We start from the raw sequence: 19,810 nt of genomic DNA, 5'->3' as shown, positions 1-19,810 counted from the left end.
CACTCCAGATGTACACAGAGGAGACTGGATTTTGAAGACAAAAATGTTTGCCGCCAGTTACGTTTTCTCTTAGATCTCTCCCCCCCCCCCCCCCGCATCTGCTGTGACAAAATGAGCCTCTCTCTCTGTTCCCCACATGGATTTCCCCTCGCCAAAACGGACAGGGTTGGGGTTAAAATGTAGGGCTTCCTTTGAAACTAATAAATAACACATTTTTCCTTGCCTTGAGGGAAATGAATGTTCGACAAGCAGCTGTGCTGTGGGAATCCAACCTGGGCGGATGGTGTGAAGTTCAGCATGTCACACAGACCCAGAACATCGGATTCATCAAGATAAAAATGCTTCCAAAAGATAATGGGGAGTATTTTTGAACTGTTCCAAAAAAGTGAAAGATGCTTTCTGGTTTTCCCCCCAGGGTTCATTCACCCCAGTTCAATGCCCAGGGTCAGCTTCCTGCTCACCCATCTGGGGGCCAGCCTTTCAGGGAGGGGATTTTTTTGAGGGTCAGAGGTGAAAAAGCAGCAGCTATAATGCAAGCACCAGCTGTGAAGACTTGGTCCCACCACCAGAGCGCTGGAAAGAATTCTTGAGCCCATGGAAGCCAAACTTACAGCATTATTTAGGAATGTATACACTATTAATACTCTTACTGTGTTTATTTGTTTGTCTGTTTGTACCCTCAAGTTAACCCAAACAAGGCATTATACTACTAACTTAAAAATGTGTAAAAAATCCAGGACCTATTACTCTGGTGGAATTGAAATCTTAATCTTAAAAGAGAGCCCCATTAACAGTAGAAAATTAGCACATCTTTGGCAAAATCCATGCTGAGCAAGACGTGTTCTGGTTTGTTCCAAGCCAGGTTCCAATGAGCACACAGGACAACTGCCTAAAGCTGATTTATTCAACAGTGTAACAGACAGTTCAGCAATCAAAGGTGGCCCCAAATTAGAAGACCAAAACAGTAATATTGATAGGAAAGTCTACCTGTTGTTTAAGGTGTGGGTGAACGAGCTTGCAGATGTATTTGCCTTTGAGAGGCACACAGGAGAAAATGTAGTTTTCCTACCCTGAAGGAAATATAATTTTTCATTTTGTGTGTGTGTGCAGATGTTGACCTTGGCTGATGGATCCAGGGCTGGAGGAACCTTATTATGTGGTGTGTAAGAGATTTGCGTGTCTCTAAGGGATTTTCTTTAATTTTTAATTGAGTTACCAATATTTGCCAATTTCCTAGTGAAAAACACACTTTGTCAGCTTCGGCCCAGGTGTCAATATAAGCCCAAAGGCTTAAGACAGTGGTGGCGAACCAAAGGCTTAAGACCTGGGTGGAGGATTTACGACTCTTCTTGGCTGATGATAAGAAAAGGAAGCAGTGCCTGCAGGATAAATTACTTTACACTCTTGCTGACTTTTATGTTCCTATTAAAACTTCCTTTCAAAGAATAGGGTGTCTCCTCTCAGCTCGAGACAATAATAGTTTACTTTAAAAAAAAAAAACCTCTCCCATTCACCTCTGGATAATTAAAGTTCCTGCTCTTTTTTTATATTTCCAAGGACTTGATTGTTTCAAGAATAAACAGCTTTCGTCTACACACGCACACGTATATGCAGCGTGCACACCGAGAAGGAGAGTGAGTTTGTTATTTGGTTCTCTGTAGAGACACACTCTGTGCTCGGCACCTCTGCCATGGCCCTGGTGAGGTTCAAGGAATTGGGGGAAGATGAACTGAACTTAGAAGAAGAGAACCTAGACAGCGTCAAGGCCTTGACAACAAAGTTGAAGCTACAGACACGGCGCCCATCTTACCTAGAATGGAAGGCCCATGTGCAAAGCCCCTCCTGGAGAAATGGGCTGCGGGCTGAAGCGCTGAAGACCCACCTGGAGAAGCAGGGCGAAGAGGCAGTGGGAGAAGAGAATCAAGCCCAGGGATCCTTGAAGTCTGTTTGTGGATTCCCCACCATTGGTATGGCCTTTGAATGGCTTCGGATGGAACTGGTAAGTAGCCCTTTGGATCTCAGGAGAAGTTGGCCTAAAAGGGTCAGAAAATCAGATAGCCCTACCATCTATCTGGTAGGACTACAGGAAGCTACATTTGGGGCAATTATAATAAATCTCAATGGAATCTACTGGAAGATGGGGCAGCAAAATCCTGGTTTTTCAATCTCCAACCAGGAGCAGCTGCTATTCATCCCTTCAAGTTAACCTCTGCTATTTTTCTGGGCAGTGGGCTTCTGGAGAACGTAGGCAGAGGAGAAAAAACCATTAGGTCAGTATCTTTCAAGGACTACCTCCCACCCAGTAGCTTTTTACAAGCTGTGCTGCTTCTGCTTCTGCTCCAGGTGTAAATGAGAAGCTAAGAGTCCTGTCTGAGAAGGACCAACATCTAGTTCAGGGGGTCTTCAACCTTGGCCATTTTACGACTTGTGGACTTCAACTCCCAGAATTCCTCAGCCAGTCATTCTCTTGTCCAACCCTCAGCTCAAGATGGCTGAGGAATTCTGGAAGTTGAAGTCCACAAGTCGTAAAATGGCCAAGATTGGGGGCTTCTGATTCTAGTTGAAGCCACCATGACAACATTGCACCGTGGTGATGATGATGATGATGCTACGTCACATGTGACATCATTGACGCTCCTGGTCTCCTCTGATTATTAGAAGTGGGAAGCGTTAGGCAGGGAAATGCTTTGAAACCTGCTAAGTCCAACTTGGCACCGGCTTCCTCACCTGGTACCCTCCTGACAAGTTGGGGCAAGTGACTGAGTACAACTGAAAGCTTTCAAAAACAGAGGACAGATCCTAATACTGTGGCCATAAAGTTCTGTTTTTGAGATTGAGCCATTCTACGGTGCCCGTGATAGATATTACATCATTTCTTTTAGTTTTGCTTCCAGCTTTTTGCCCTCATTGTCCTAGCAAAGGAGTAGCTTGCCATGTTGGAGAAAGTGTGTGCATAACACTACGTTAGAATCTTTGGCTGCTTGCAAATTATTAGTTGGCAGCGCTAACGTCTTTTCTTCTGGCAGATTGCGTGGCCATTGTTGACTACAATATTGCTAAATTTTGCCTAACAACTCTGAGGACGTGGCAGCAAATATTAGCCAACATTGCTGAGGTCTTTTAAAACTGTTAAATATTTTTTTTTGTTCCTTCTAGAATCTTTGCTACTGTTGAGTCTTATTATGATGGATTTTAGGTGCATCTGCTAGTCAAATAAGCAAACGGATAAAGAAAAATAAACACATAAAGATACAAATAAAGTCTTAGTTAGTTATCGACGTATTTTCTAAAATGTGGCCACATTCAATGGGTAAATAAATTGCAGTAATGTGAAACTCAGCAGTTGTCTCTCAATACTGAATGTACTCAGACTGCATTCCCATATTTTAAGAAAAAGAAAAAGGGGAACAATATATTTGAGCAATGGGAAATCCGTGGCCATCCCGAACATTTTCCCAGCAATTTTATGTGAATGTGAATTGCCCACAGCATCTCAGTGTTCTCATAACATTTTGGCAATCTCTGATTGGCGAAACATGGACTGGTCAAGGGGGGAACGGAGACAGGAACTTTTTCTGTATCTTGTTCATGCGGGAAAATCTTAGAGCTAGTCTGACTTTACTGCAATCCGCTTCCTTCAGTAAAAGAACCTATTACTTCAACCTAATGGAGTCGAGGGTCTTTCTTTCCTAAGGGATTAGATTGGGGCAGGTCTGGCAATCGGTCACTGGGTCCAGAAGTTTACTCTTCCAAGCTTTTGGACTCGTGCTGGAGCCCATCTCCAGAGAATTCCTCTCTACTGGAATATTGGCTGGTTTAGACTATTCTGTGGGTCGTATTTATGTGGTGCCTTCCAGTTGGTTAATTGGTATATTGATGGCTGGCAATTGGCTGTTGTTTCCTTGTGCTCACAACTCCTCGGCTCCTAAGTACCTGATAAACTGGTGGTACATCAGCAATCCTGTTAACTGACAAGAGGCCCATTTCCCAGGCTTCAATCATTTCCTTGGCCATCGTCGTACCAGCTCGGCCAACAATCTTACGGTAGTAGTTGCGAAATTAAATGTGTGTCCTTGCAATGTGAGGCTACCAATGAACTCGGGCCTCCTTGTCTGACCGCTCACTTGTGTTCTTGCAATCTGGTAGTTAATTCCTCCCTGTCCATCCTACATAGTCAGAGGGGCAATCCATGCAGGAGATCCAGTATATCCGGTAGATTTGCCTTCATTCATGAGTATCATGTAAATCAGTATTACGTAAAAATAACAAAGGCAGGATAAAAATCTAATAAATAAATACATGTGATGTCAGGCCAATGTTCTCTTGTTTCTTGCTCCAGAGGAAGATGCAGGCCCTGGACCACCAGCTGGCACGGCAGCTGATGGGGCTGCGGGCCCAGATCCACCAGCTGAAGGTGGAGCAGGCCTGCCATCGCCACAAAGAGATGCTGGATGACGCCACCTTCGAACTGGAGGGCTGCGAGGAGGACTCGGATCTGCTCTGCAACATTCCCCCCAAGATGGCCTTCCTCTTGTCTACCCCTCTCAAGCACATTGGAGTCACCCGCATGAATATAAACTCCCGCCGTTTCTCCTTGTGCTGATGGACCTTCACCCCTTTGCATGCTTGCTTGGCGCTTGTGGCTGTTCGCAACCAGGGAGTATCTTGGCCCCCATTGCCTGCACCTGTAGATTTTGTGCCCGTGTAGAGCAACCGGTGTCTCACCTGGCTGATCTCCTCTGGGCTCAGGAACATATCCGGACAGGCAACCTCAGGGAGGTGAGCTGGGAGGCAAAACACATCCTAGTAGAAAGTAGGGAAGTCTGGGGAACCGCCTGGAGCAGCCTTTCTTCAGGTGAGGCACCTCTCAGGGAGGGAAGTGCTGCTTCTTAGGAAAAAGAGATGAAAAGCAGAGAGCAATACGGAGCAAGAAGGACGATTGGTGTCCTTTTGGTGATTCACAGGCCTAAGGAGGGTCTGGGGTAGAACAAATTCCAGTCTGCAGGTTCAGAGAAGGGCCAATGCATGCATCAGCTGGCAGTGCATGAAAAAAGGGGCAGAGTTCACAAACTGCAGATTGACTTTTTTGACTTCTCTGCTGGCCAAGGATGCAGGAGGCGCAATGACCTCAAGGGGGGAAAAATTGCTGGTCGACGTGTCTCTTTTAACTGGAAGGCTGATCACCCCTTCACTCCTCCTCATTTATTTTGCCCATGTATGTTTTAAAAGCTTGCTTACTTTTTATTGTATGTCAGTTGATGTGGCTTTGAGAAGCTGCAGTCAGCAAAACACTTTAAAAACAGCAAAAAAAGGTGCGTCACTTGAGTATTGTCTGTTGTTTATGAATGTGTACCTTTGTGCTCTGCCTCAGCCCGGCTCCACTTCAGTTTTAGACTGGTTGGTCTTCTATGGTATTTCTAAGAGCTTTCCCCTTTTCCTCTCTGTTTACAAATTCTAAAATGGAGCAGGAAACGAGCACCAATCGGCCCCAGTTCAGAGCGGCTTTCTCCTTTTCTGATTGTGTTCTAATTGTGCAAGCTGTTTTGTTTAGGGTGTGAGAAGGGCACTGAGTCCATGTCCCAGGGAGCACAACAGTCAGCCCTGCTTCGATGTAAGCCTTGGGTGCAGGTACTGTACATTGCAAGATCCAAGAGTCTCATGCTAATGTGAGTACAAGTAGGTCTTGACTTATGACCGGTTGCTTAACGACCATTCAAAGTTATGACCTGCCTGCAAAAAGGCAGTGATGACCCAGTTCCAACGTTCCTGTGGTTGTCCCCCCAGCAGTCATGTGATCACACTTCAGGCACTCAGCAACACTGTCCATTTACAGCTGTTTGCAGCACCACGCTTTACGACGGTTTTGCTGAAAACTTTAAATGTTCCTGTTGTGATGGGTAATGGGGTCATACGTTATTACTGAAAGAAAAGCCACTTTTATCCAATTTGGGGTAATTTCTTCAGATTTGGGAAGCACGGCTGTAAAGGGTATTTCCTCTGTTCAGTGACTTTTCTGACACACCTCCATAAACACACCACGTCCTTCTCAGCCCTATCCTTGCCATTTTTAACTGAGTGTGCAAACAGTGCTCTTGTGGGTACATTAGCAAGTTTGGCACAATTAAGTAAATACATGAAAAAAAAAACTCCAGAAATCATGATTCTCTTGCTCTTTGTGATCTCTGCTCATTTCTACTGTTCTTTCCTTTGCAATATTCATTATTACCAATCTTTATTATGGTTTATTAGTCAGCAGGAAGCAAATGTAAGCATGTGGTAAATGTAACTCTGGATCAATGCTTTTCAACCTTGACAACTTTAAGATGTGTGGATTTCAGTGCCCAGAATTCTCCTGCCAGCATGGGTTAGACCAGTGGTTCTCAACCTGTGGGTCGGGACCCCATTTGGGGTCGATCGACCATTTCACGGGGGTCGCCAAGCAAGGCTGTCCACCATTTTTTTTGTCCGCCATTTTTTTGTTCGCCATTTTTTCCCCCTTTTCCGGCGGGTGCCTTACCTCCCTTGGGCTGGGCCAGCTCGTGGTCGGCCTGCTCCGTCTCTGCCGCTTGCCAGCTACGCCTCGGCCGGCGCAGGGGGCGGAACCATGCATGTGTGGCGCTCCCGGGCAGGGAAAGTCCTTGACTTACGACCGGTTTAGTCCGACTTACGACCGGTTTAGTCCTCGACTTACGACCGGTTTAGTCCGACTTACGACCGGTTTAGTCCTCGACTTACGACCGATTGGGGTCGCGGCATTAAAAAGGTTGAGAACCACTGGGTTAGACCTATGGGTTTAAAATAAATTTAAAGAGTGCATAGAAGAAATTTCAACTAAAAGGAATATTAGGGACAGAAAAGGCCAAGGTTAGTGAGTCATAATAACGCAAGAGTCCCCTTGAAAATGAAACTAAAAAGTTCAGAGTGAAATCCACAAAAAAGAATTTAAAGACTGTGGACTTCACTTACAAACCAGCCTCTGACAAACCCAACAGGAAGATATAATGATTAACTGGATACAGAGAAAACAAAGCATAAACTCCATGGAAAAGTCTAAGACAAAAATCAGTGCTAAAGTTGAGGTCAAGTCATGTTTGGCTAACCGTGATGAATTGTGTTCAGCTGGCCTTAGTGATGAACATAAAGATTATTTTATATGCATCCATAGGGAGCTAAGCTAATTGCCCATAACCTCAAGATTATTGTCTGAAGGGGGAAAATGCTTTGCAACATTGCCATTAGGTATTGTTCTTGTCACTAGTCCCGAAAAGGGAAAAGTTCATGCAAGAGCAACTAAAACGATGAAACTGGAGTAGGCAAGTAAAAGAGAGGAGCCAGAGGCTTGGAACATCGGGCATGGTGTGCAAAATATGGGAAAAGCCATTCTTCCTCCTTTTTCACAGTTCAAGGCAGAGTTAATTTATGCCATCAGATATGGCGACCATCCCTGGTGTATATGGATCTAAAGAAGAATTGGACATGGAGAATCAGGCGTCCGCAGCTACCACCCTTAATCATGGCACCTTCTTGAAAGTGGTGGATTATTGTAAACGCTGTCTACAGGGGAGAACACAGAAAGGGCTTGTCTGCTCTGGGGGAGCTGCTTGGTGGACCAGGTGGGCCCATGGATGGTAGTCCTCCTTTCAGAATGTCCATGGAGGACTATCAAAACAGACACCCCTGCTTTCTTCCTCCTGTTTATTTATCTATTTACTGTACTATTGAATTTATATAGCTGCCCATCTTGGAGATGTGACTCTGGGCAGTGCACAATAAAAAAAATTAGAACAAGTCTAAAATCTAAAATTAAACCTCCCTCCCTCCCTCCCTCCCTCCCTCCCTCCTTCCTTCCTTCCTTCCTTCCTTCCTTCCTTCCTTCCTTCCATCCTTCCCTCCCTCCCTCCCTTCTTTCCCTTCCCCCCTCCCTTCCTGAAAAAAAAGACAGAAAAGCTGCACACAGTTTTCATTGGATCCATTCAGTGCGCAAGTTCTTGTTTTTTCCAATCTACTCTCCATCCTCATCTCTCCACCATAGAGTCCAGTGCCCTGGTTTATTTTTTATTTATCCTCCCCTTCCTAGCTAGTTATTTCATTGACATCTTTTTGTGAGAAGCAAACATTCCAAGTGGGCCTTATTCATCATCTTCATCTGCAAAACTCCCGCCCTCCTAGGCATTTTGTTCCAGAAAATGTCCATAAAGACTGTCCCATTCCAAATGAAAGAACACACTTGTGAGTCATTCAGCCACCAAGTGTTGGGTGCGACTTATGAATGAAGCTTAAGTAGTGACAATGTCAGGATGAGGGGCCAAAAATCAATGTGGGGAGCAGGGCAGTCATCTGAACTTGGCTGGGGTTGACTATGTCACCATGTCTCATTTTTCCAGGTCCAGTAGAAGAGCAATTTTTTGCATCGTTTCCTGGCTAGTCAGCTCCCCATTGTGATTCTTTGTGAGGAAAATCAAGCCAAAGGAAAGCAGTGAGATGCCTCTGGACCAGATCTAGAGCCTGGAGCTCCCCTGACACTTATGGGAATGTCTGGAAGCATTCCCGAAACATCCTTTGAATCCATGCCCTCTCTTTCTTCTTCCCACTGTAATGGTTCCCAGAGTTCAAAAGGCACAACCCGTGTCATGTGTCAAGGGTGCGCACCTGGTGGCTCAGGAGATCCATAGGGGGCCAGCTGCAAGATTCAGCCATAGAGCTACAGAAGGCAGGGGGTTGACGTTGGCAGGAAACTTTTGGGGTTTGTAAACTGCTTTAGAACTTTTTGTGGTCAAACAAGTGCTACAAACACAGTTCTGGTGCTGCCTCTGCAGAGATCTTAGAGGGCAGGAAATCAGCAAGAAAGGTGGAGAGAGAGAAAGAGAGAGAGAGAGAGAGAGGAGAAAGAAGTGAAGAAATATTTGTTCTTTTCGTCCGCAAAGTTCTGCCTCTGTCTAAACAGTTAATGTGGATTAACTCTGCAGTGTGATGAGGAAGACCTTTCCCTCCCTTTCAAATTGTGGGAACCACGGAGAAACTGGTTTCTCCCACCCCGACTAAAAGTAAGTAATGGAGAAGAACCGAGAGAGGGCTTTGTTCCAAACCCAAGACCCCAGGGCTGGGCAACTGCGGCCCCTTCATGACTCGTGGATTTCAACCCCCAGAATTCCCCAGCCAGCAAGAAGAAAGCCTTGGCCTTTCCTCGGCTCTCTAGGTGGAATTTTCTTCCTCCAGATGTTCTCCTAACATTTTCTTCTTTGAGAGTTGTAGGTCACCATTTTGAGGAAAAGTGCTTGGGCTATAAGGGAATATTATTGTTTACGTAGCTTTTTTGTTTGCTGGTTTCTAAGGATTCCATTCAACACGGATTCTGTAGAAGTTGTAGTTAAATGAGCGGTTTAACTACTAATGATAACTATCTGATTTGTAAGCAAGAAGTAGAAGAAGTTATGACTGCCGTCTTTGTCCCAAAGGTGCTTTCTTTAAAAAATGCAGTTGGATAAGAAGAAAGTCCAGTTGCCTTTTTGAAAGAAAGCGCCTTTGGGACAACCATGACCTGGATGACTGAGAATCTCCAAAGACCGCAATCTTTTCCCCCTATTTTTAAATTAAGGAGATATATATGAAGTGTGTTAAGTTTGCGTGTGTACGAGGGAGAGATACTAACTATACTTGGGCATTTGTTCCACTTACATCTTTTGCTTGGGTTGAGTTTTCAAGGCATCTTACAGCATAAAGCATGCAATCAACACAAGACAAGATGGGCTCATGGCAAGCAGGCACATCTGTAACATAAAATATATGTGATCGGTAAACAAATGCTTGTCTGTAGAAATATTATGAAGTAAATCTCAATGGGGAAACAATGCAATTTAGTGACAGCAAAAAAGACATCAGAGAAATACAAGGGGCATAGGAAGCTTTCAGGACTTCATGAAATGTTAGATAGACAACTAGTTGTCTTCTAAGTGTGTTGAGCTTCAATTGCTTTCAAAATCCAGCAGATCTGTTAGGGAAGGAAGATACTACACGTAGCTTGCAACCATTCACTGAGCGACTGGTTACAATGGCCCTGAAAAAGTGACATACAACCGGTCCTCACACTTATGACCATCACAGCATTCCCATGGTCACATGATCAAGATTCAGGCACTGGCATGTATATACAATGGTTGTAGCATCCTGGTCATGTGATCACCATCTGGGGCCTTCAGATAAGCAAAGTTAATGATAGAATCCAGATTTGCTAACAACTGTTTGATTTACCTAATTGGGGTGATTTGCTTAACAATCAGCAAGAAGACTGTACAATTGGATGCAACTCATTTAAGAACCACCTTGCTTAGCAACAGAAATTCTGGTCCCAATTGCATTTGAAAGCCAAGGGCTACCTCTACTCTCTAATAATTTAGTTTCAAATTAGCAATATGTTGCAGTTACATAGCAATGTAGGATACCGTACCTTTCTAAAAATCAGTGTCCCTGAATTTGTGTGGGAAGGCGACTTTGGGCCTGTTATTTTCTCCAAGCCCTAACAAGAAGGCAAGGACAATCTACCCATTAACACTATTAGCAACAAAATGTCATGGGCTTGTCCAGAAAGTTGCCTGTGATCAAGACTGATCTGAAAGCACACAACAATAAAACCTTGCTCTGGGACCTGTAATGATCCTGCCAGATTACCTTTGTTCACTTAGAGGACAATCTCATTCTCTTTCGATTGGTCAGAAATACATCCCAAAGTGAATAAGATAATTTATTTGGTAAATATGCTTAAAGGTAATGCAGAGCCTAGGAAAAATGTGGTTGATTGAAGATTTGAACACAGGGCTCAGCCAAGATGCTTTTCTTGGCTAAAGAATAGAGATAAAGTGTCAAGTCAAAGAATGAAGGGAGAAAAAATATCACATTTTTCTTCCTCTCCTTACCTGGTAAGAAACATCAATTGCCTACCTGGAACAAACTAAATCTATTGCCTGAAGCAGCCAAGTCACTTTGTGTCATATAAGGGCTGATTCTGTAACTCTCTACCCTGTTTTATCGACCTTTGTTTTAAAAAAATATACTTCCCCAGCAATACCCTGTGTGTTTTGAAACAGCCTATAGGATAGATCCAGTTCCATGTTTAAATTCCTGAGGAAATGTTTTCCGTTGATATAACAAGATTGCAAAAATGCCTGTTCTGAATGCTGAACCTTGGAGTTCAACTAGAAACGGTGGGAATTTTGTGAATCAATTATGGTGTTCAAGGAGATATTAGAAGGAGAACCACACTTAAAGCTTCCAACATCTGTTCTTATTCTCTTCCAATGAAAGAAGGCTATTTCGGAATGTGGAACTTGAAAAAAAAAAAAGAAGAAGAAGGCAGGTTACAGAATTGAAACTAAAGTTGCAGAATTTAAAGAAAAGCAACCTTTTCGGAATCAACCTTGCTTGCTTTTTGCTGTGCGCAGCAGTTCTACCTTCAAGCAGGAGGGTGAGAATTCAACAGACGTCATTTTGGATTGGAAGCTGCATCGATGTGGATCATTTGGATTTATGCTTTTAAAGCTATTGTTAAGAATGCAGGGTTATTAGCAAGGAACAAAGCGTTACCAACATGCTTGTTAGATGTTGGGGCCATTTTGTTTATTTTGTACAGTAGTTCTCTAAAATGGTCTTCCAGGAAGTGTCAAAGGCGATTCTTGTTTAGAATCTATTTCAGAATAACACATTTGGAAGCAGTCATTTAAACCATGGTTTACACCCACACCCACACTCTTAGGCATCAGTTAGTTAAGACAGTGTGTTGCAAAGCTGTCAGAAATCCAAAATCTTTAGCCTGCTTTCTGAAATTGAAAAATATACAGAAATATTTGAAACACATAACATTTGCATGAAGGCTACTTCATTCCAGAAAAGCCACAAAAACTGGGGCATCATATTAACAAAAGGCAGCTTCTGTTCTTTTAACCTCAGTCTTTCCCCTCCCCCCATCCTGGTTGACCGTAATTTGCTGCCCACAACTGCCTCGCTGAGCAACAGAAATTTTACGCTCAACTCTGGTCATAAGTTGAGGACTACTTATAGTACCTCTTGAGGGATGTCATATTTCTCCAGGACTGAAAAACAGAATTGGTTGATATGAGGAAATGTGATTTCCAAGTATTGCCCCTGTTCCACCAACTCAGTGTAGCCACTGCGGTATGACGTGCTCTGAGCAAGTGATGGTATTGCTGCTGATAGTTAATTCAAGGAAGATCATGGGTGATGGGCAATGTATTTTGTTACCAATTCATTTCATTTTGCATTTATTTGTTTTCATTTCTAATTTCATGCGTTTTGCTGAAGATCTTACTTAGATGTTCAGAGTTCTCAACCTGGGCTCATGACTTGTTTGTGTCTCGGTCTCTTCTCCTGTCTTTGCAGACATTATGGGTTGCTGCTGCAGTTTAGATTATGATGATGATGACTGGGCTATAGACGCTGAAATTTGTGAGGTGTGTCATTATCCTATTGATCCAGCCACCAAGCCACAGGTGAGAAATCTCACTCATTGCTCTGGTTTGCTCATTTGCACATTAATCTCATACCTCCTTTTTGAAAACGCATTGGGGACCTATTGTACGCATGGTATACACTGCGCTGTCTAAGCAGCATTTCCTGACCTTGGCAGTTTTGAGATGCCCATCTTAAAACTGCCAAGGTTGGAAACACTGGTATAAAGCCTCACACCAAAACTCCCACATCCTAACTTGTATAGTCCAGCTTTATTTATTTTTTTTTTTTAAAAAAACATGTTCTATCTCTGACCCAGTTGTATACCTGATTTCGCAGCTGGCAGGATCAATTTTCATTTTAGCCAGATATGGAGTGTCGTAAGACTATCAGAGAATAATAATAATTTCATTTGGGTGAGGAAGAAGCATTTTAGTTCCGGCTTTCTTCCATCACATTTGAAAACGGTTTTACCTCACTTTTCGCCTTTCTTGCAATTAAAGGATGTTTGATTTTAGCACTGTCTCTCCTGCAGAAACCCACTTTAAATGGTTCTGAGTTGCACACTCCTCTGTTGGCGGCCGAAGGGATTCCTCCGCCTAGTTCACCCCTCCAAGGTGAGTGTTTTATTTTCCTTTCAGCTTTGGATGTTGGCCAAGCTATGCAAAGAGAATCTGGTTTTCTTAGCAATGCAAATAATCTGTGGCATCTTAGGATTGGTTGGCAAGTTGAGGGGTTGGGGGCAAACGTAGGGCAGAGAACAAAATAAGGGGACCGCATCAGTTTATCAACAGGTGGGAGAGATTGCAGAAGCGTGGCCCACATCTTAGAAAAATTATTGCTCCGATATATTCAGAAGAATATTCAGATGAATCTCTCCGATGCTTGATTCCTCTAACCATCCCCTCTAACCAATTGTTTCAGTTGTTTTAGCTGGGTCAAATGTTGTTTGTTTTGTTAGTTCCTCAGAATTTGGGTGGCTGGTGGGTGTGTTTGAAAATGTAAAAATATGAGTCATAATGGCTGTCAGGAAAACAAAACCAATTCCCAAGCAGAATACTTTCTCGCCCTTGCTTAGGTCTTCCCTCAGAAGTCAGACTGGGCAGGAACACAATTCTGTCCTTTTTTTTTATTATTTGCAAGCATGCTCAAAGAGCTCATTACTCTTCCAAACATTAATAAAAGATTGATAATTTCAGAATAAGCTTAAAAGATTATAGAATAAAGCTGGGAAAAAAACAAAGATAAACACACTTTCTATTTACAAACTTTGCTTTGGGCTCAAAGGGACTTTACATTTGCCAAATTCTAGAATAGTGCCATAAAGCTACACCAAACTAATTGCCTTTCCTGATAAACTCAACTCTTATTTCCGTAAAACTAAGTGGACAGTAGCAGGCTAATTTGCTGTTATTTTTCTTCTTTCAGCAAACTTTCATTCCTTGAGATAAATGACATATTATTCACAGCTTTTCAAAAGCATGTCTCACAATTTTTTATTTTCAACAAATATTTTACTAGGGGCAATAAATTCATGTACTTCCTTTAATTGTTCACCATTTATGTATAACTTGCAATTCTTTGCTCCTCTGTTAGACACCCATATCTTGATACCTGGTAGATTAATTTTGGATTCATACTCCTTCTTACATCAGATCAATCTTTACAACTGTTGCTGCAATAATATGTAATCAGTCAACAAAATGGCATTGTTTACATGCGTACACATTTGTCCGCAACCAATACATGTCTAATGTCACCAATAGAATTTTTAAAAATATTTTTCCATAAACTCATTAAAAAGCAAAAATGACAATAACCTTCCTTGATTTATTCCTTGGTCAAATATTAACTACTTGCTAAGCATTTAACTGATTCTCATGCTCTTTGCTTTTGTCATAAACCACTCTTACTACTTTCAGAGGTCAACCAATTCCACATTTCATAACTATTTGCTTTAGGATACACTTTCTCTAAATCAACAAATACATAATAAACTTCCTCACATTCATACATGCTTTAGTGACCTGCTGAAAAGGACAGTTCTGTTCAACCCTTGCCTAGAATAAAGCCACACTGCACTTTCTCAATTTCGTTGATTGATAACTTGCATACTCATTCAGTTGGGCATCATCTTCCAAGGCAGAGTAATATCCCTGTAGTTTTGCAAATTTCCTACTACTATCCCTGGGTATAAGGATAACAGCAGGATTTCTCCAGTCATAGACACAGTCTTCACACGGGTGTTAAATAAATTTTGCACAGATGATCCATAAGCATATTTTAACACCTGCAGCCTTATTTTCCGACATATTCACAGCGTTTGTGACTTTCCCCCCCTTCTCATTGAATATTGATTGCATTTCTTTTGATTCCATTCTTCAACACACCACTCTCCGTTCCATATAAATGTTTAAAATACTCCTTCCAGCTTTCCCTCACTTCAGTTTCACTCCGTATGATTTCACCACTTTAAGTTTTAAATTGTTTCATGGTGTTAGAGGTTTCTTACATAGCCCTCTTCACTCACTGAAAGCAATATTTTGTGTAGGAGATGACCAGGCTGAGCTCGCGGGAGGGGCCAAACATTCATAAGACACAAGTGCCATCCAAGTCAAACTCACTTTGAATATTTCTCTTACCTCCCATTCGTTTCCCTTAACCGCCAGTTGGTCAAATTCTTGTAGACAGCTTAAGCTTGCAATAAATCTTTATACTCATATGAACTACCTGAATCTCCTGATTTCCTCGGCGCTTGGCATTTTGTTTCCTTTAGAATAATTCTTTCTGACTCCTTTAATTGTAAATGTTGTGCTTGAGTAGGTTGTTTGCAATTATTTTCTCTCTATATATATTTATTTCTTGACTGATTTTTTCCAGCAGCCATTCTCTTCAATATACCTTTCTTCACCCCCAGCCTCTTTTATGTTGCATTCTCACAATATCTTTCCCCATGGTCTTCACACATGTTCATAGTCTTCTGCAACTAACTCCTTTCCTTCTATTCCTAGCAGCCTTTACTCAGAATCCTGTTTTGTTTTATAAAAATATGTTCCTGCCCTTTCTAGATAAACTTGTGGTTGCCCTCTATGACTATGAATCAACTCATGAAGGCGATCTGCTGCTTCGAACAGGAGAACAGCTGAGGATAGTAGAAGAGTAAGTTGGTTTCTATTGTGGGGCACTACGTGGTTCATCAGCAAAAGGGATTAACTCTTCTGTCTGAAAACAGCTCACGCTGCACTGAAGGCTTGCCTTCCACCAGGAAGTGCAGCTTCTAATCATGTTAATATCAGTAATATGGGCCAATGAGGATTTAGATGTACATTTATACTGTGAAAGGTTTCTAAGTGGGCTGTGAGATTCCTCAAAATTAATTTAGCTCAACTGATAAAAAACTGCAAGAACTTGTAAGTATGTATATGTATACACACACACACGCATGCAAAAACACACAAACACAAACCAAAACAATGTGAGAATTCCATAGTTTTGCCATGGTTGAATTCAGTCTCTGAGTAGAGACTTTTTACCAAGGCACGCAAATTCATTTACTGCCTCTAATGTTTTGTACATTCATAAGTTGTGCAGTGTATAAAAAAAGGGGTCGGGCTTTGATTGGCAAGCTGCAGTAGCCATCTTGATCTATTGGACACTTCTGCTCTTCCCAATGGGTACTCTGGTGTTGGAGTATATCCCACCCAGGTTCACTGCCCTGGGTGGAGGGATGGTGGGGTTCCTTTTGATAAAACACATCACAAAAATTCATTGTGCAAACGTTATACTGTGATAATGGAAAGGAGCTCCCTGTTTGGGGATGACTGATGCCTGGCGTCCAGCTGGCATGGCTAAAGGAACACACACTGGAAGAAGGAGAAATAAGGTTGTCCATGCCTCAGTTGGGGTTCATTCTCTGCCTTTGTCTCTTGGGTAGGGATGGGGTTGAAGAATAAGGAGACGGACAGACAATTCTTCTCTCTTTTAGGACAGGGGAATGGTGGAAAGCTCAGTCTCTCACCACAGGGCAAGTGGGCTATATACCATGCAACTTTGTCGCCAAGTTGAACACACTGGAACAAGAGCCGTGAGTAGAAACAACTGTTCTTCACCATGCCCGTAGCCACAGACAAGCTGTGTTTTTAAGGGTATCAAAACAGGTAAACCTTGATTTACAACCATTTGTTTAATGGCCGTTCAAAGTTACAATGGTGCTGAAAAATGTGACAACTGGTCCTTGAAATGTAGCATCATATAATTGCGTGATCATCATTTGCAACCTTTGTAGCCAGCTTTCGACAAGCAAGGTCAAGATCACATGGTGCCTTGCTTAACAACCATGGCAAAACAGGTTGTAAAATCAGGTGTGATCACCTGATGCTTCATTTAACAATCACAGCACTTAACAACAAATCTTTGGGTTGTAATTATGGTTGTAAGTCAAGGACTGAGTGTAATGATAAGAGGTTTAAACCTCAATCCAAATCATCCTTACTCAAGTTCAGGCCAGTGGTAAATTAATGTATTGATAAATCTGTCTAGCTGTTGATTGCATTTAGAAATTTTCATTTGTTTCAATTTTATTTTCGCAGCAGAATATAAATGCTACTTACGCAGGTACACTACTAAAGGAATGAACGTGTTTTTGTTTGTGTTCTATATTTTTTCTGTGGAATAAAAACTTGTGTGTCTATTATACTTTTCTTTTTTTAAAAAAATGTAGGCATTCACGCAAATATATACAGTTGCTAAAGCCAAGTCTTTCTCTGTCAGCTCAGCTCCTCTTCTCCAACCTGGTACCCAGTAAAAGGAGTTAAATATTCCTAATATGTGGTCCAACAATCTCAGTCTCAGCAACTTGAAGACCTGTGGACTTCAGCTCCCAGAAAGGGGAATTCTAGAACCAACTGCAAGAGGTGGTCTTGCATCTTTGGAAGGCACCAGTTTAGAGAAGACTGAGCAAGGAAGAAGATGATGCTGTCAGAGACTATTTCATTGGTCCTGTGAATTTCTATTGTGGAACAAAAGCAAATGAACAGCAAATCTGAGTAGAGCTACAAAAGGGGGGAAATCTGCACATATCACAAGAACATGTGAACAAATGGATTCAGGAAACCAGAGCCCTATCAGCCTGACATCAATACCTGGGAAGATTCTGGAAAAAATAATCAAGCAACGAATCTGCGAACACCTGTAAAGGCAAACAAAGTCATAACCAAAAGCCATCATTGGTTTGTCAGAAACAGATCATGCCAGACAAATCTTATTGCATTTTTTTGACAAAGTGACAAAATTAGTGGACCAGAGAAATGCTGTGGATATAATTTACTTGGACTTTAGTAAGGCCTTTGATAAAGTAGACCACAACCTACTACTTCATAGCATAGACAGCATCACCACTGGATGGATTCATAACTAGCTGACAAACCGCACTCAACATGTAGTCCTCAATGGAACTGCATCTATGGAGGAAAGTATGCAGTGGGGTACCCCCAAGAGGCCCCGTACTCTTCAATATCTTCATGAATGATTTAGATGACTGGATAGATGGGGAACTCCGCAAATTTGCAGATGACACCAAGTTGGCAGGAATAGCCAACACTCCAGAAGACAGGCTTAAGATTCCGAAAGATCTTGACAGACTTGAACATTGGGCCCTATCTAACAAAATGAAATTTAATGGTGAACAAAGTAAGGTTCTACATTTAGGCAAGAAAAACCAAAGGCACAGATATATATAGGGGGTACCTGGCTCAATAGTAGTAATTTTGAGGGGGAATTTGGAATCCTAATGGACAATCACTTAAACATGGGCCAGCCGTGTGCTGCAGCTGCCAAAAAGGCCAACACAGTGCTGGGCTGCATTAACAGAGGGATAGAATCAAGATCACTTGAAGGGTTAATACCACTTTACAAGGCCTTGATAAGGCCACACTTGGAATACTGCATCCAGTTTTGGTCGCCACGATGTAAAAAAAGATGTTGAGACTATAGAAAGAGTGCAGAGAAGAGCAACAAAGATGATCAGGGGACGGGGGGCTAACTTGAGTTTCTCCTTCATGCCTGGTTGTGTTTCAGGCTAAGCTGACATTTTCCTTCTTTAAGGCCATCCTCATACTTTGCTACCCTGCGGAAGTAGATGGTTCCTTTTTTACCGCAAGGCATCTGTCCACCCGAATCATTTTGGCTGATGAGATTTGAGGGCATATTGTGGATACCACAAGGGAAGTGGTCACAGGGACTTTGGTCTTTGTGGGAACCACACCGGAGGCCTGACTGCAAGATGTTCCACAGAAGCTATACTTGGAGAGCATTTAGAGGTTACACAAAAAACACAACCTCCATCTAACCAAAACTAACCAAAGAGAGAAGCAACCTAGAACTAAGGAGAAATTTCTTGACAGTTAGAACAATTAACCAGTGGAACAACCTGCCTCCAGAAGCGGTGAATGCTCCAACACTGGAAGTTTTTAAGAAGAGACTGGACAGCCATTTGTCTGAAATGGTGTAGGGTTTTCTGCCTTGATCCATCAGGATCGTGGTCTAGTCACCACTGTGTTTACTTTCTGTGGGTTTTTCTCAGGGTAAAATGTTTTCAACCTAGTTCTTCAGGTGTTCTTGTGTTTTACTCTTCACCACTGTAATTGAGTCCCTCCTCCTTGTTGCTGCTTGTCCTCTTCTTCTCCTTCTTTCCATCTTTCCCAACCATATGGACTTTCAAGAGAACTGGGTATTCACCCAATATGCCCAAAATATAACAATTGAAGCTAGTCCTTTGTGCCTCAAATGTAAAATCTGGCCTGATTTGTTCAATGATCCATTGGCTTGTTTTCTTGGTTGTCCATGACAAAAATATAAAGGGCAAAATTTACAGGATGAAAAGATATCTACTGGGCAAATGGTAAATGGTTTTGTTCTTAAGGTAGATGGGCTAATTTGGGAATGGTTTCTCAAGAAACAAAATATTTTGCCCTTTATATTTTGGGAATGTGTGATACTACAATCTTCTTTTTGTAAGCTCTCCTTTGTTCTTGTGGATCCATATAAATATATTAATTAAAATAGTATATTTTATAAGCTGTAGTGGAAATATTTACTGTACGTCATTCTGGGAGTACTCATTTTGCAGAGTGACCAAGAAAGGTTTCAAATTAGAATGTAAATGTGGCTTTTTCTTCTGCAATAAGCAATATCCTCACCTTGTTTCATTTTAAGTCAGAATAGCTGCGGTCGCTTATTTAAAACTATAGAACGCACAATGGGCTGTGGATAGAACTTTGTAAACAGTGTGTCATTTCTTGCAGTTGGTTTTTCAAAGCCCTCAGCAGGAAGGATGCCGAACGACGCCTTCTCA

At 42.1% G+C, this 19,810-nt stretch overlaps 2 protein-coding genes across 4 annotated transcripts in view; both read left to right on the top strand.

Moving 5' to 3' along the window:
- Positions 1–1,690: 1,690 nt before the first annotated feature.
- Positions 1,691–5,295, top strand: FAM167B (family with sequence similarity 167 member B). Its single transcript, XM_015813703.2, has 2 exons — positions 1,691–1,999; positions 4,340–5,295. Exons 1-2 carry the CDS (start codon positions 1,691–1,693, stop codon positions 4,601–4,603), a joined length of 573 nt encoding a protein of 190 aa, XP_015669189.1. The 3' UTR covers positions 4,604–5,295.
- A 7,100-nt stretch (positions 5,296–12,395) lies between these two features.
- The window catches only part of LCK (LCK proto-oncogene, Src family tyrosine kinase), a 17,563-nt gene continuing 10,148 nt past the window's right edge, over positions 12,396–19,810 (top strand). For 2 of the 3 annotated variants that reach the window (XM_029283687.1, XM_015813701.1), the window contains exons 1-4: positions 12,396–12,480; positions 12,981–13,076; positions 15,528–15,618; positions 16,445–16,543. In XM_029283687.1, the coding sequence (XP_029139520.1) occupies positions 12,396–12,480; positions 12,981–13,076; positions 15,528–15,618; positions 16,445–16,543 (371 nt within the window). Of the gene's footprint in view, positions 12,501–12,980; positions 13,077–15,527; positions 15,619–16,444; positions 16,544–19,810 lie in introns of all 3 variants that reach the window. The other variant, XM_029283686.1, reaches the window with a different exon arrangement.

The sequence above is a fragment of the Protobothrops mucrosquamatus genome, unplaced genomic scaffold, assembly GCF_001527695.2.
Source record: "Protobothrops mucrosquamatus isolate PMUCROS unplaced genomic scaffold, P.Mucros_1.0 scaffold182, whole genome shotgun sequence".
Classification (NCBI taxonomy): domain Eukaryota; kingdom Metazoa; phylum Chordata; class Lepidosauria; order Squamata; family Viperidae; genus Protobothrops; species Protobothrops mucrosquamatus.
Note: the sequence above shows the minus strand (reverse complement) of the source record. Positions and strands in the feature narration are given on the sequence as shown.